Source organism: Trifolium pratense, linkage group LG1, assembly GCF_020283565.1.
Source record: "Trifolium pratense cultivar HEN17-A07 linkage group LG1, ARS_RC_1.1, whole genome shotgun sequence".
Classification (NCBI taxonomy): domain Eukaryota; kingdom Viridiplantae; phylum Streptophyta; class Magnoliopsida; order Fabales; family Fabaceae; genus Trifolium; species Trifolium pratense.
The window spans coordinates 16,750,393-16,768,405 of record NC_060059.1 but is presented as its reverse complement, the minus strand read 5'-3'; the positions used below and the strand labels follow the sequence as shown (position 1 = coordinate 16,768,405).

General features: G+C 31.0%; 1 protein-coding gene across 3 annotated transcripts; it reads left to right on the top strand.

Moving 5' to 3' along the window:
• Positions 1–1,695: 1,695 nt before the first annotated feature.
• On the top strand, positions 1,696–15,026 carry LOC123902828. Of its 3 annotated transcripts, XM_045952629.1 has the most exons (8): positions 3,370–3,457; positions 3,706–3,827; positions 4,160–4,266; positions 9,176–10,035; positions 10,368–10,474; positions 13,645–13,695; positions 14,431–14,518; positions 14,767–15,026. In XM_045952629.1, exons 4-8 carry the CDS (start codon positions 10,014–10,016, stop codon positions 14,901–14,903), a joined length of 405 nt encoding a protein of 134 aa, XP_045808585.1. In that variant the 5' UTR covers positions 3,370–3,457; positions 3,706–3,827; positions 4,160–4,266; positions 9,176–10,013; the 3' UTR covers positions 14,904–15,026. The 3 variants fall into 3 exon arrangements, 2 of the variants coding, with proteins under 2 accessions (XP_045808586.1, XP_045808585.1); XM_045952630.1 differs by lacking the exons at positions 3,370–3,457; positions 3,706–3,827; positions 4,160–4,266 and adding exons at positions 1,696–1,968; positions 2,101–2,156; XR_006807757.1 differs by lacking the exons at positions 3,370–3,457; positions 3,706–3,827; positions 4,160–4,266; ... (2 more) ...; positions 13,645–13,695; positions 14,767–15,026 and adding exons at positions 1,696–1,968; positions 2,101–2,156; positions 2,484–2,633 and having other exon boundaries at positions 14,431–14,663.
• The last annotated feature ends 2,987 nt before the right edge of the window (positions 15,027–18,013 follow it).

Genomic DNA, 18,013 nt, shown 5'->3' with positions numbered 1-18,013 from the left:
GGGGTTGACCATTTTTCTATAAAAAATATTACATAAAATTTAATTGTAATTTATATGAATAGGGATCAAATTATACCGATATAAAATTATTTTACACTGATTTATTTATCGAAATCTAATTTACACTACAAATATACATACAAATTAATTATAATTATATATAAAAAACAACTTTGAAGATATAATATATACACCATTAGGGGTGGGAGGGAGGGGCCGAAGGCCACCCTTGCCACCCCTTAAATCCGTCCCTAATCTCAATCATCCATATCTTTTTTGCAGTGTACTGTTCATATGACCAACAAACATTGGATGGATGGGATGTAAAATTTACCATATCTAGTTAAATATTAACAGGAGAGAACCTACTCTCATCAAATTATAGGTACCTGTTTTACAACATTTGAACTAACTTTTTTTGCTCTTCTTTTTTCTTAAAAGTTATGTCAAACAATTTTTAAAAGTTTAGTAAGAAAAAAACAACATCTGAATTTTAAGACAAATTATAATATTTTATCAAACATATTTTTTAACATTGTTATAAATTATAATCAATAAAAAACAACTTTTAACTCTTTTTTTTAAGAAGTAAGATTTATCAAACAACTTTAATTTTAGTTTTAAAGCTACTACTTTTAGCTTTATGATTAAAATAGCTTCAACACCTAAAATAAACAGGGTCAAACGATACCTTAGAATTATTACTTTTGTTGAATTTACTTTTTTTGAATTATCTAATATTGGTAGCGATTGTGTCAAAAAAAAAAAAGATATTGGTAGCGATTAATTTCTACTTTTTACCATTACGTTTTTTTGCAAAAAAATCAGTTATTTTTCTCACATTTTAACTATAGCCTTTTAAAATTAAACACCCCAAACTTCTCCTTTTTCTTCTCCTTTTTTTCATAGCCGCCGCCCCCACCTTAACCTAGTTTTTTTTCTTCTTGATCAATCAAGGAGGGGTGGTTTTGGGGTCAATTTTTGACCCAAAATCACCCCTCATAATTGTTTTTCTTTTTCTTCTTTATTTAAATAAGTGATTTTCACGTTGATCAAGTTTTTCTTTTGTGTTTTCTTTTCTGTGATTTCGCCGTCTGAGTGCGGCGTTGTGTTGTTCGTCGTCTTGTGCGACGTTTTTGTTGTCCCGTATTGTGCGGTGTTCATTTGATTTATATTGAAAAGATCGGCTTCAGTCAATTACAGATTCAACCAATGATTTGGGCTTCAACGCTGCAGATCCGGAGGCATGGATACTTCGGTGACTTTAACTTTATCATATTATTTGTTGTAGGCATTTTGCCGTTGTATGCTATTAACTCGGATGCTGTGAGTTTTGTTCGCAGATTCATCCTTTACGTTTTTAGCGATGTTGATTATGTGGTTGTATTTGATGTAATCTATCAATTTGAATGAATGAATATCATTTTGTTATTGTCAAAAAAAAAAAAACTATAGCTTTTTTTTATAAGAAAATGAATTAAACGAGGTAAACTAACTACTATTTTGGCCTGACTTTTTTTCTCTTATTTAAATTTTATACAAATAATTTATGCAATTTTAATATATTATTATAAGTTTGGAAAGATAGTTTATGATAAAATAACTTATAAAAAAAAAATTAGACAAACAGACGCTTAGTAGTATATATTTACTAGTAGTATACGATCCAAAAAATAGTTTCCGTTGCGACTTGATTTTAATTTTAAGAGAAGTGAAGAGAAGAGAAGAGAGAGAAACACAATGTAACCCTAGTCCAATTCACCGCCTCTCTCAAGCTCCTTTCCCCACCGTGACGGACAGGATTCAATGAATCAACTTGCCACCGTCACGAATTCACCGCCTCTCTCAAGCTCCACCGTCCACCGTCACGAACAGGATTCAATGAATCAACTTGCCACCGTCACGAATCACGAAAGAAATCGCTCAATCTCTCACCGCTTGCGAAGAAATCAGACGAATTTAATTTTGGTGAAGTCATTATCCCTTTTCCCCTTTTCTTTTTCTATCAATTCTTGGTAATTTCAAAAATCAATTATCAATTCTTCGAACATGGATGTTTACCCTATTTTTTTGCTGTGTATTTTCTTGTTCAAATGTTAGGTTTTTGGCAACAGCTTTGGGTGTTTGTAGTTCCAAAACTACATCTTGTTTCTTGGGTACGTACGAGCACAAATTTGTTTGCTTTGTTTGTAGTTTCAAAAAATCAAAAATTAAGAGAAAATAAGATGGCCATATTATAATAACCAAAAATTAAGAGAAAATTAAATCTTGTTGATGATATCTTGAAATCTAAAGATGATTGAAGTTGAAGCTTAAGAATAGATTGGGAGTTTTTTCTGTTTTTTGAATAACCTGTTTACATAGATGATGGTTAACTCTTTGTAAATCTCTTGTTTCTTGAAACATTTCCAATAAACATGTGTATTTAATAATTGTTTCACATTTTCTCTTAACCAATACTTTCTATTTACTGTTCTCCTCAGTTTGACACTAAAGACTACATACTTAAACTTCCTTCACCAGAGTGTTGGGTGGTAAGGCAATTTTGTTTCAACACCTTCTTGAAGCTTTTACTTATCAGTACAAGGTCAAGGATGATTGAGTTGGTATCAAAAGGTTTGACTACATTAGAGGTATGGTAGTTGTAGTGTTGTATTTGCATACAATTTTGTAACTAGTTTTTTGTTGTTGTTGTTGCGATTAACTGCATACTAGTTAGACGAACTTTGATTGGATTGTTTCAGTGGTGGACTTGATTTTATTGACTTGTGTGTTTCACTTAAACACTCTGGCTCTCTTTTTATGTATGCGGTTCATGAGTGTGGATCTTATTCAAAAAACAGTTTTGGAAATTTGTATGCTCACAAGAGACTATGTCTTTTTTTATGTTCCCTCTTTCTATTTACTTTGCAATTAATGTTTTCTCTCCTTTGTTATGATTGATGGTCATCAGCAAATGGCATATAGCATGAAATTATCAGAATGATTTTTTTCTAGGAATATGATTATTGTAGTGATCCATTTCTGAATGCATTTACTTCATTATTCCACTTTATGTAACCTCTTTTTTTTTTGTTGATTATGCCTGTTTTTATTTCCGACCACCTGCAGGGCTGATGATTAAAGTGTGTAAATGATTAGCTTATGAATAATATGATAGCTTTTCAATACATGGTTTATGATCATTTTGACAGAAGTCATTCTCCCCTTCCCAGTTCCCAACACACTTTCCAGTTCATGTGGCTGTTAATTGAATTCACTGTATAACTATAAATTCATATACTGTAGTATTCTATTACTACCTTAATTTAATTTATCATTAGTTGTGTTCAAGATGAAGAAATGAACTTTACTATTTTCTTCTCTTTCAGAGAAACCATAGAAAGCATGTGCATATCAATGGAATTAGTAGATGCTGTTCTTGGAGATCATGGACAGCGTCCTCATGAAAACTATGGTAAATTCATGTTATTTTAAATAGTATAGTGTTTTTAGATTCATTTGAAAAACACATTCCAAATTTCAAAATACATTACAAATTGGAAAGTAAAATTCATATTGTTATCTACAAAAGGATGACTTTTACCGTGTCAACAAAATTAGCCCAAATTTTATGTATAAAATAGACTTAAATTTGTTTTTGGAATTGTATGATGTAGTATTATTTCCTATCATATATTCATTGGCATTTCTTTCTCTGAGCAGTAGTGGCTACAGCAGTTACTGAATTGGGCAATGGAAAGCCAAAGTTCTATTCTACTCGCGATAATCTCTTTTTGCATAAAATGACGATTACCAACAAATCACGTGTGGTTGTTCTCAACAAGGTGAACATTTAGTATTTAAATAGGCGTTCTTTATTATTCAACTTCTATAAATGACTCAAGTATGATATCATTTCTTTTACACCAGCTATCTTCAAATAATTTGATATACCGAAATTAATTAGTGTTATATTAGATTTAGAAACACTAAATACCTATTGTTTTATGAAATGTGTAATTATTATGTGATTAAAATCTGATGGATTGGTATTCTATTTATTAAGTTCTTAGAGATTTCTGGTCTGTGAGATCAGTTTTTTTTTTATATAGTAATATATAATAAAATATAATATAATAGTAAAACATTTTGATTGAGAACCTTTATGTAAATGTAGAAAATCAGCCTCTTCCTTCTTTGCTGCCTATGATGCCTAATGCGAGGAAGGTACTGCAACTTCTGTATGCAGGGCTCTTGATGAAATTGTGGACGTATCTATACCAGGTATGAATGTTATGTTAGCACTATTTATTTAACTTGACATTGTGTCTCATGCTCCACATATATGATGAAATGGTATTTGATAGAAAATGATTTTTTTTTTTTAAAATGAAAATAGAAAGCCTACTTTGTTTTAAATTCAATGAAATAGACTGACCTGATGGAAAAAATAGAATGACCCTGATGGAAAAAATAGAATGTCCCTGATGGAAAATATATGGTATTTGAACCTATACGTTTCGATAAATGGGATGATGATGATAATGTGACCCTTAATGGAATGAAAATAGAAAGCCTACTTTGTTTTAAATTCTATAAAATAGAATGACCCGATGGACAAAATAGAATGTCCCTGATGGAAAATATATGGTATTAAAACCTATACGGTTCGATAAATCGTAGGATGATGGTACTGTGACCCTTAATCGAATGAAAATAGAAAGACAACTTTGTTTTAAATTCTATATAATAGAATGACCCTGATGGAAAAAATATAGAATGACCCTGATGGAAAAAATAGAATGTACCTAATGGAAAATATATGGCATTTGAACCTATACGGTTCAATAAATGGAATGATGATGGTACTGTGACTCTTAATCGAATGAAAATAGATAGCCTGCTGCCTACTTTGTTTTAAATTCCATGAAATCAAATGACCCGATGGAAAAATAGAATGACCCTGATGGAAAAAATAAAATATCGCTGATGGAAAATATATGGTATGTGAACCTGTACAGTTATAAATTCTATGAAATAGAATGACCCGATGGAAAAAATAGAATAACCCTTATGGAAATAATATAATGTCCCTGATGGAAAATATATCGTATTTGAACCTATACTGTTCGATAAATGGTATGATGATGGTACTGTGACCTTTAATTGAATGAAAATAGAAAGACTACTTTGTTTTAAATTCTAAAAAATAGAATGACCCGATGGAAAAAATAAAATGTCCCTGATGGAAAATATATGATTGTACTGTGACACCTAATCGAATAAAAATAGAAAGCCTACTTTGTTTTAAATTCTATGAAATAGAATGACCCGATGGAAAAAATAGAATGACCCTGATGGAAAAAATAGAATGTCCCTGATGGAAAATATATGGTATTTGAACCTATACGGTTCGATAAATGGGAGGATGATGATACTGTGACTCTTAATGGAATGAAAATAGAAAGCCTACTTTGTTTTAAATTCTATAAAATAGAATGACCCGACGGAAAAAATAAAATGTCCCTGATGGAAAATATATGATTGTGTGACACTTAATTGAATGAAAATAGAAAACCTACTTTGTTTTAAATTCTATGAAATAAAATGACTCAATGGGAAAAATAGAATGTCCCTGATGGAAATTATATGGTATTTGAACCTATACGGTTCGATAAATTGAAGGAGGATGATACTGTGACCCTTAATGGATTGAAAATAGAAAGCCTACTTTGTTTTAAATTCTATAAAATAGAATGACCCGATGGAAAAAATATAATAACCCTCGTGGAAAAAATAGAATGTCCCTGATGGAAAATATATGGTATTTGAACCTATACGGTTCGGTATATGGTTGTATGATGGTACTGTGACCCTTAATCGAATGAAATCTGAAAGACTATTTTGTTTTAAATTCTATATAATAGAATGACCCAATGGAAAAAATAGAATGACCCTGGTGGAAAAAATAGAATGTACCTGATGGAAAATATATGGTTTTTGAACTTATACGGTTCGATCAATGGGATGATGATGGTACTGTGACTCTTCATCAAATGAAAATATAAAGCCTGCTGCCTACTTTGTTTTAAATTCTATGAAATAGAATGACCCGATGGAAAAAAAATAGAATAACCCTTATGGAAAAATTAGAATGTCCCTGATGGAAAATATATGGTATTTGAACCTATATGGTTCGATAAATGGTAAGTTGTTGGTACTGTGATCATTAATCGAATGAAAATAGAAAGCCTACTTTGTTTTAAATTCTACGAAATAGAATGACCCGATGAAATAAATAAAATAACCCTCATGGAAAAAATAGAATGTCCCTGATGGAAAATATATGGTATTTGAACCTATACGGTTCAATAAATGGTAGGATGATGGTACTGTGACCCTTAATCGAAGGAAAACAAAAAGACTACTTTGTTTTAAATTCTATATAATAGAATGACCTGATGGAAAAAATAGAATGTACCTGATGGAAAATATATGGTATTTGAACCTATACGGTTCGATAAATGGGATTATGGTACTGTGACTCTTATTCGAATGAAAATAGAAAGTCTGCTGCCTACTTTGTTTTAAATTCTATGAAATATAATAACCCGATGGAAAAATAGCATGACCTTGATGGAAAAAATAAAATGTCGCTGATGTAAAATATATGGTATGTGAACCTATACGGTTCGATAAATGGGAGGATGATGTTGCTGTGACCCTTAATCAAATGAAAATAGAAAGCCTACTTTGTTATAAATTCTATGAAATAGTGTGACCCGATGAAAAATAGAATAACCCTTATGGAAAAAATAGAATGTCCCTGATGGAAAATATATGGTATATGAACCTATACGGTTCGAGAAATGGTAGGATGATGGTCCTGTGACCCTTAATTGAATGAAAATAGAAAGACTGCTTTGTTTTAAATTCTATTAATTAGAATGACCCGATGGAAAAAATAAAATGACCCTGATGGAAAATATATGATTTTACTGTGACACTTGATCGAATGAAAATAGAAATCCTACTTTGTTTTAAATTCTATGAAATAGAATGACCCGATGGAATAAATAGAATGACCCTGATGGAAAAAATAGAATGCCGCTGATGGAAAATATATGGTATTTGAACCTATACGGTTCGATAAATGGAAGGATATTATACTGTGACCCTTAATGGAATGAAAATAGAAAGCCTATTTTGTTTTAAATTCTATAAAATAGAATCACCCGATGGAAAAAATAGAATGTCCCTGATGGAAAATATATGGTATTTGAACCTATACGGTTCGATAAATGGTAGGATGATGGTACTGTGACCCTAAATCGAATGAAAATAGAAAAGACTACTTTGTTTTAAATTCTATAAATTAGAATGACCCGATGGAAAAAATAAAATGACCCTGATGGAAAATATATGGTATTTGAACTTTGACGCTTGATCGAATGAAAATAGAAAACCTACTTTGTTTTAAATTCTATGAAATAGAATGACCCGATGGAATAAATAGAATGACCCTGATTGAAAAAATAGAATGCCCCTGATGGAAAATATATGGTATTTGAACCTATACGGTTCGATAAATTGGAGGATGATGATATTGTGACCCTTAATGGAATGAAAATAGAAAGCCTACTTTGTTTTAAATTCTATAAAATAGAATGACCCGATGGAAAAAATTGAATAACCCTCATGGAAAAAATAGAATGTCGCTGATGGAAAATATATGGTATTTGAACCTATACGGTTCGATAAATGGTAGGATGATGGTACTGTGACCCTGAATCGAATGAAAACAGAAAGATTACTTTGTTTTAAATTCTATATAATAGAATGACCCTGATGGAAAAAATATAGAATGACCCTGATGGAAAAAATAGAATGTACCTGATGGAAAATATATGGTATTTGAACCTATACGGTTCGATAAATGGGATGATGGTACTGTGACTCTTATTCGAATGAAAATAGAAAGCCTGCTGCCTACTTTGTTTTAAATTCTATGAAATAGAATGACCCGATGGAAAAATAGCATGATCCTGATGGAAAAATAAAATGTCGCTGATGTAAAATATATGGTATGTGAACCTATACGGTTCGATAAATGGTAGGATGATGGTACCATGACCCTTAATCGAATGAAAATAGAAAGACTACTTTGTTTTAAATTCTATAAATTAGAATGACCCGATGGAAAAAATAAAATGACCCTAATGGAAAATATATGATTGTACTGTGACACTTGATCGAATGAAAATAGAAAACCTACTTTGTTTTAAATTCTATATAATAGAATGACCCGATGGAAAAAATAGAATGACCCTGATGGAAAAAATAGAATGCCCCTGATGGAAAATATATGGTATTTTTAACCTATACGGTTCGATAAATGGGAGGATGATGATACTGTGACTCTTATCGAATAAAAATTGAAAGCCTGCTGCCTACTTTGTTTTAAATTCTATGAAATAGAATGACCTGACCCGATGGAAAAATAGCTTGACCCTGATGGAAAAAATAAAATGTTGCTGATGGAAAATATTTGGTATGTGAACCTATATGGTTCGATAAATGGGAGGATGATGTTGCTGTGACCCTTAATCGAAAAAGAAAGCCTACTTTGTTATAAATTCTATTGAATAGAATGACCCGATGGAAAAAATAGAATAACCCTTATGGAAAAAATAGAATATCCCTGATGGAAAATATATGGTATTTTAACCTATACGGTTCGATACATCAAGATGAAAGGAAAACAAAATTACAAGGAATACTTCTCTCGATTAAAGTAGTACAAAACAGAAAATAACAGAAATATTTATGGTAATCAGAAGATAAAACACCCGATTATATCCCAAATCTAAAGTTACACAACAACTTATAAGTACTTGCATAGTTCAAGATTTGGCGGCTATGTTGGAATTTTTATTATATTACCTTCAATTTATTGTAGCATTGTTATTTTAACATAGGAAATTTAGTTAATATTGTTCATTGTACTTCAACATATGTGTATCTAATAATTGTTTTACATTTTCTCTTAACCAATACTTTCTATTTATTGTTCTCAGTTTGACACTACAGACTGTGTACTTAATCTTCCTTTACCAGAGTGTTGGGTGGTAAGGCAATTTTGTTTCAACACCTTCTTGAAACTGTTACTTATCAGTATTTTATGTTCCTGTAGACAAGGTCAAGGATGATTGAGTTGGTATCAAAAGGTTTGGCTACATTAGAGGTATGGTAGTTGTAGTGTTGTATTTGCATACAATTGTTGTTGTTGTTGCGATTAACTGCATACTAGTTAGACGAACTTTGATTGGATTGTTTCAGTGGTGGACTTGATTTTATTGACTTGTGTGTTTCAGTGGTGGATTGTTTCATGAGTGTGGATCTTATTCAAAAAACAGTTTTGGAAATTTGTATGCTCACAAGAGATTATGTCTTTTTTTATGTTCCCTCTTTCTATTTACTTTGCAATTAATGTTTTCTCTCCTTTGTTATGATTGATGGTCATCAGCAAATGGCATATAGCATGAAATTATCAGAATGATTTTTTTTCTAGGAATATGATTATTGTAGTGATCCATTTTTGAATGCATTTACTTCATTATTCCACTTTATGTAACCTCTTTTTTTTGTTGATTATGCCTGTTTTTATTTCCGACCACCTGCAGGGCTGATGATTAAAGTGTGTAAATGATTAGCTTATGAATAATATGATAGCTTTTCAATACATGGTTTATGATCATTTTGACAGAAGTCATTCTCCCCTTCCCAGTTCCCAACACACTTTCCAGTTCATGTGGCTGTTAATTGAATTCACTGTATAACTATAAATTGATATACTGTAGTATTCTATTACTACCTTCATTTAATTTATCATTAGTTCTATTACTGTAGTATTATTTCCTATCATATATTCATGTGGCTACAGCAGTTACTGAATTGGGCAATGGAAAGCCAAAGTTCTATTCTACTCGCGATAATCTCTTTTTGCATAAAATGGCGATTACCAACAAATCATGTGTGGTTGTTCTCAACAAGGTGAACATTTAGTATTTAAATAGGCGTTCTTTATTATTCAACTTCTATAAATGACTCAAGTATGATATCATTTCTTTTACACTAGCTATCTTCAAATAATTTGATATACTGAAATTAATTAGTGTTATATTAGATTTAGAAACACTAAATACCTATTGTTTTATGAAAGGTGTAATTATTATGTGATTAAAATCTGATGGATTGGTATTTTATTTATTAAGTTCTTAAAGATTTCTGGTCTGTGAGATCAATTTTTTTTTTTTTGTATATAGTAATATATAATAAAATATAATAGTAAAACTTTTTGATTGAGAACCTTTATGTAAATGTAGAAAATCAGCCTCTTCCTTCTTTGCTGCCTATGATGCCTAATGCGAGGAAGGTACTGCAACTTCTGTATGCAGGGCTCTTGATGAAATTGTGGACGTATCTATACCAGGTATGAATGTTATGTTAGCACTATTTATTTAACTTGACATTGTGTCTCATGCTCCTCATATATGATGAAATGGTATTTGATAGAAAATGATTTTTTTTTTTTTAAAATGAAAATAGAAAGCCTACTTTGTTTTAAATTCAATGAAATAGACTGACCTGATGGAAAAAATAGAATGACCCTGATGGAAAAAATAGAATGTCCCTGATGGAAAATATATGGTATTTGAACCTATACGTTTCGATAAATGGGATGATGATGATAATGTGACCCTTAATGGAATGAAAATAGAAAGCCTACTTTGTTTTAAATTCTATAAAATAGAATGACCCGATGGAAAAAATAGAATAACCCTTATGGAAAAAATAGAATGTCGCGGATGGAAAATTTACGGTATTTGAACCTATACGGTTTGATAAATGGTAGGATGATGGTACTGTGACCCTTAATCAAATGAAAATAGAAAGATTACTTTGTTTTAAATTCTATAAAATAGAATGACCCGATGGAAAAAATAAAATGTCCCTGATGGAATTTATATGATTGTACTATGACACTTAATCGAATGAAAATAGAAAGCCTGATTTGTTTTAAATTCTATAAAATAGAATGACCCGATGGAAAAAATATAATAACCCTCATGGAAAAAATAGAATGTCCCTGATGGAAAATATATGGTATTTGAACCTATACGGTTCGATAAATGGTAGTATGATGGTACTGTGACCCTTAATCGAATGAAAACAGAAAGACTACTTTGTTTTAAATTCTATATAATAGAATGACCCGATGGAAAAAATAGAATGACCCTGATGGAAAAAATAGAATGTACCTGATGGAAAATATATGGTTTTTGAACTTATACGGTTCGATCAATGGGATGATGATGGTACTGTGACTCTTAACTGAATGAAAATATAAAGCCTGCTGCCTACTTTGTTTTAAATTCTATGAAATAGAATGACCCGATGGAAAAAAAATAGAATAACCCTTATGGAAAAAATAGAATGTCCCTGATGAAAAATATATGGTATTTGAACCTATACGGTTCGATAAATGGTAGGTTGATTGTACTGTGACTCTTAATCGAATGAAAATAGAAAGACTACTTTGTTTTAAATTCTATAAAATAGAAAGACCCGATGGAAAAAATAAAATGACCCCGATGGAAAATATATGAATGTACTGTGACACTTGTCCGAATGAAAATAGAAAGCCTACTTTGTTTTAAATTCTATGAAATAGAATGACCAGATGGAATAAATAAAATAACCCTCATGGAAAAAATAGAATGTCGCTGATGGAAAATATATGGTATTTGAACCTATACGGTTCGATAAATGTTAGGATCATGGTATTGTGACCCTTAATCGAATGAAAACAGAAAGACTTCGTTTTAAATTCTATATAATAGAATGACCCGATGGAAAAAGAAGAATGACTCTGATGGAAAAAATAGAATGTACCTGATGGAAAATATATGGTATTTCAACCTATACGATTCGACAAATGGTAGGATGATGGTACTGTGACCCTTAATCGAATGAAAACAGAAAGACTACTTTGTTTTAAATTCTATATAATAGAATGACCCGATGGAAAAAATAGAATGACCCTGATGGAAAAAATAGAATGTACCTGATGGAAAATATATGGTATTGTAACCTATACGGTTTGATAAATGGGATGATGGTACTGTGACTCTTATTCCAATGAAAATAGAAAGCATGCTGCCTACTTTGTTTTAAATTCTATGAAATAGAATGACCCGATGGAAAAATAGCATGCCCCTGATGGAAAAAATAAAATGTCGCTGATGTAAAATATATGGTATATGAACCTATACGGTTCGATAAATGGGAGGATGATGTTGTTGCGACCCTTAATCGAATGAAAATAGAAAGCCTACTTTGTTATAAATTCTATGAAATAGAATGACCCGATGGAAAAAATAGAATAATCCTTATGGAAAAAATAGAATGTCCCTGATGGAAAATATATGGTATTTGAACCTATACGGTTCGATAAATGGTAGGATGATGGTACGGTGACCCTTAATCGAATGAAAATAGAAAGACTAATTTGTTTTAAATTCTATAAATTAGAATGACCCGATGGAAAAAATAAAATTACCCTGATGGAAAATATATGCTTGTACTGTGACACTTGATCGAATGAAAATAGAAAGCCTACTTTGTTTTAAATTCTATATAATAGAATGACCTGATGGAAAAAATAGAATGCCCCTGATGGAAAATATATGGTATTTGAACCTATACGGTTCGATAAATGGGAGGATGATGATACTATGACTCTTATCGAATGAAAATTGAAAGCCTGCTGCCTACTTTGTTATAAATTCTATGAAATACAATGACCTGACCCGATGGAAAAATAGCTTGACCCTGATGGAAAAAATAAAATGTTGCTGATGGAAAATATTTGGTATGTGAACCTATACGGTTCGATAAATGGGAGGATGACTCTTATCGAATGAAAATTGAAAGCCTGCTGCCTACTTTGTTATAAATTCTATGAAATACAATGACCTGACCCGATGGAAAAATAGCTTGACCCTGATGGAAAAAAATAAAATGTTGCTGATGGAAAATATTTGGTATGTGAACCTATATGGTTCGATAAATGGGAGGATGATATTGTTGTGACCCTTAATCGAAAAGAAAGCCGACTTTGTTATAAATTCTATTGGATAGAATGACCCGATGGAAAAAATAGAATAACCCTTATGGAAAAAATAGAATGTCCCTGATGGAAAATATATGGTATTTGAACCTATACGGTTCGATACATCAAGATGAAAGGAAAATAAAATTACAAGGAATACTTCTATTGATTAAAGTAGTACAAAACAGAAAATAACAGAAATATTTATGGTAATCAGAAGATAAAACACCCGATTATATCCCAAATCTAGTGTTACACAACAACTTATAAGTACTTGCATAGTTCAAGGTTTGGCGGCTATGTTGGAATTTTTATTATATTACCTTTAATTTACTGTAGCATTGTGATTTTAACATAGGAAATTTAGTTAATATTGTTCATTGTACTTCAACATATGCGTATCTAATAATTGTTTTACATATGGTAAGGCAATTTTGTTTCAACACCTTCTTGAAGCTTTTACTTATCAGTATTTTATGTTCCTGTAGACAAGGTCAAGGATGATTGAGTTGGTATCAAAAGGTTTGGCTACATTAGAGGTATGGTAGTTGTAGTGTTGTATTTGCATACAATTTTGTAACTAGTTTTTTGTTGTTGTTGTTGCGATTAACTGCATACTAGTTCGACAAACTTTGATTGGATTGTTTCAGTGGTGGACTTGATTTTATTGACTTGTGTGTTTCACTTAAATACTCTGGCTCTCTTTTTATGTATGCGGGTCATGAGTGTGGAGCTTATTCAAAAAACAGTTTTGGAAATTTGTATGCTCACAAGAGATTATGTCGTTTTTTATGTTCCCTCTTTCTATTTACCTTGCAATTAATGTTTTCTCTCGTTTGTTATGATTGATGGTCATCAGCAAATGGCAAATAGCCTGAAATTATCAGAATGATTTTTTTCTAGGAATATGATTATTGTAGTGATCCATTTCTGAATGCATTTACTTCATTATTCCACTTTATGTAACCTCTTTTTTTTGTTGATTATGCCTGTTTTTATTTCCGACCACCTGCAGGGCTGATGATTAAAGTGTGTAAATGATTAGCTTATGAATAATATGATAGCTTTTCAATACATGGTTTAGATCATTTTGACAGAAGTCATTCTCCCCTTCCCAGTTCCCAACACACTTTCCAGTTCATGTGGCTGTTAATTGAATTCACTGTATAACTATAAATTGATATACTGTAGTATTCTGTTACTACCTTCATTTAATTTATCATTAGTTGTGTTCAAGCTGAAGAAATGAACTTTACTATTTTCTTCTCTTTCAGAGAAACTATAGAAAGCATATGTGCATATCAATGAAATTAGTAGCTGCTGTTCTTGGAGACCATGGACAGCGTCCTCATGAAGACTATGGTAAATTCATGTTATTTTAAATAGTATAGTGTTTTTAGATTCATTTGAAAAACACATTCCAAATTTCAAAATACATTACAAATTGGAAAGTAAAATTCATATTGTTATCTACAAAAGGATGACTTTTACCGTGTCAACAAAATTAGCCCAAATTTTATGTATAAAATAGACTTAAATTTGTTTTTGGAATTGTGTGATGTAGTATTATTTCCTATCATATATTCATTGGCATTTCTTGCTCTGATCAGCGGTAGTGGCTACAGCAGTTACTGTATTGGGCAATGGAAAGTCAAAGTTCTATTCTACTCGCGATAATCTCTTTTTGCATAAAATGGCGATTACCAACAAATCACGTGTGGTTGTTCTCAACAAGGTGAATACTTAGTATTTAAATAGGCGTTCTTTATTATTCAACTTCTATAAATGATATACTGAAATTAATTAGTGTACACTATAGCCTTTAAAATATCGAAAACAGAGCTAAATGCATTATTGAATATTTTGTTTTTAAAATAAAAAGGTGGCATCACACTTGTCTCTAATTTACATTCAAAATAGCATTATTGTAATATACTTGGCCCTAGTCTGGATGACTTTTTCTATGCCAAAAAGTACATTTTTAAAACTAAACTAAAAGATCATTTTCAGTTATTTGTTTGTACTCTATACGGGACATAGTCAATTAGTCTAATTGCACATGAGAAGAGGCTAGAAAAATAGAATCCAATTCAGTCGAGTCAAAAATATTTTCTAAACTATAATTTAATTTGAAAATAAAATCTAAACCATATTTAGAAGACAAAAGTATAATTTTTTTATAGACAAAATAGTAAAACCATTATAAACTCACTTATTGATACGTACCTTTTTCATGCCCAACAAGACAACAACAATACGTGAATATACATCATTGCATTGCACAACCTAATTAACTAGTATGACTATCTCAAGCATGAGATACATGATCTTTAAAACAACGTCATTTAACTTCAACGAGATACATCATCGCCCCTGAAGCTATGTCATTTAACTTCAACAATGTCAACTCTTATCATTGAAGTAAACACTTAATATAACTTAATTAATTTCATAAAATTTGGTATTGGTTGAATGGTTAAAATATCTACTATATATTTAGCTCTATGGTGAGAATAAATATTTTTGAGTAAATTAATTCTGTAAAATTGATTTTAACTTATGTAAAATTGATTTTAACTTAAGTTAAATTATAAATTAAAGTGAATTATGTTTGGACCATTTTCCTCCAAAAATGGACGATTATCTTAAAAGAAATAGAGAATTTCTTTTCCCCGTTTTCTCAAGAGTCCTATAAATTTACCAAAATACCACTACTTGCTACTTAGGTAGCGGATATCCTCCAAAGACATCCTACCAATTTTTTTTTATATCGTCCGATACTTAAGTATCAGACATCATTTACAAAAAAAATTAAATTTTTTTTCATTTTTAAAACATTCACCACTTAAGTATCAGAATGAGAAAAATAAAAATGCGTGAGAAGTAGGTAGGACGACAAAATAAATCTCAAAAAAATATTGACTTCTCTCCAAAAATAGGCCCTAATCCGGCCGCCCATCTCGATCTTGCTCCGGGTCACCACCAATTTGGCCCACTGATTCTGAATTTTTCTTAGATGTTTTCTCTCTAGGCCTCCCATGTATCTTTTATACCCCCAAATATTACAATTTTGCCCTTGTTAAAAACTTTGGTTCGTAGCAACCGAAATTTTTATTAAAAGGCAAAAAGGTAAATTCCAAAGAGGAAAAAAGAACCATGGGAGACCTAAAGAGAAAATATCTTTTCCTTAACCTTGGACTTCTCTTTTCACTTGGGTCTTGCATGTTCTTTCCACATGCCCCACGTTACCCTACTTATGCACCTACCCTCAGCCCTCCACAAACATTTTCTTTGGGTTGATTTGTTCTCTTGTGGTGAATGTAAGTGGAAAAAACCCCTCCATAATTGTTGATCATATACATTTTGTTGTCCCTTTCTAAATTTTGTGCTTGAAAAACACCTTCTACTGCCACCACTTTATCGCCATTACTTATTTGTTATTGTGGCTATAATGCATTTACTAATTCTAATCAAGTATCAAGGTGATCAATGACAACGCTTCTAACTTTTTCTCTAACGATAAACAACATGTTGTATTTATAATTTTTAGGTATAGTATTAGTAACATGTTATTTTTGCACTATTCTTTCATCGGAAAATCCTTAATTGTATACTATGTTCAATCGCTCATAATCAAGCATTTAGAATCGGTTGTTTGACGAATCAAAGCTGTGGTTTGATGGTGGTTAAAGACAACCAAAAAAATTTGTTTTTGTTAAATTGGTTTAGATCTCATCCAAAAAGTTAGTTAAAAAAATGAGGGTGCCTAAACACATTTATACATTCAATAGTCTAAAAAATTGAGTAATGATAAGACTCCAAACAACTTCAACACATACATTCATGCTTAGCATAGGTCTTGAGTCATATTCTGACATTAATTGCAATCTTAACTCAACTCTAACTAATAATACTATGCTATATGAGTTTGAATCTCTTCCCAAAAATTATTTAAAAGATAAGGGTGTCCAAACACGTTTATACATCCAAAAACCCAAAAACTTAAATAATATGAGATTTCGACAAACTCCAACAATTTTGACTTAATATTTGGTGGTCTAATTCATTTGTGCATGTTTTGGTTATGAAATGATATTTTGACACATACTTTCTTACACAATACATACACATGAGAGAGAAATAAGGAAAAAAGGAAAATGATGAGGGAAAATATTACCTCTCTATTTATGTATTGTGTAAGAAAATATGTGTCAAAATATTATTTCTCTTCTATTTTATGATGTAGCTTTTGTGTTTTCCCCTTGTAAGGTGAACTCTTGCTTGCCCCTTGTAGGCCTATCTTGTGCATAGAAGATTTTTCAATTTTAATATATATTTGGCTTCTTAAAAAAAACTTCAAAGATCTTCTTACACATCCTCCAAAATATCTAGTGCTTCAAGATGCCATCATCCTTCCTTGTACATCAAGCTTCATACCATCACCAATTGAAAAGGGATAATTATTGTGAATGATAGATTCTCCTTTCAATAGATTATAATTTCTATCACCTTATATATGAGATTAAGTTAAAATCGAATTTTTGTAAAAAAAAAAAAAGTTAAGATCGAATTAATCGAAAATATTCTAATCCACAATTCATCTTCATCGTATTTTACTTAATTTTTAATAAAAATAGAGAAATATTGTATTGAGGAGATGTCATTTTTTTTAATTCGAGTTACTGGAGGAGATATCTAATCTCTTACTGTTTAACTATATAAATATAAACATAAAATTTTAAATATAAATTTGAATGCATATGTTTTTAGTAGTATAATAGCTAGACGCACACCGTCACACTAGCGTAGAAAAATAAGAAATTTAGAATTTGAACTATGGTCCCTCTAATAACATTT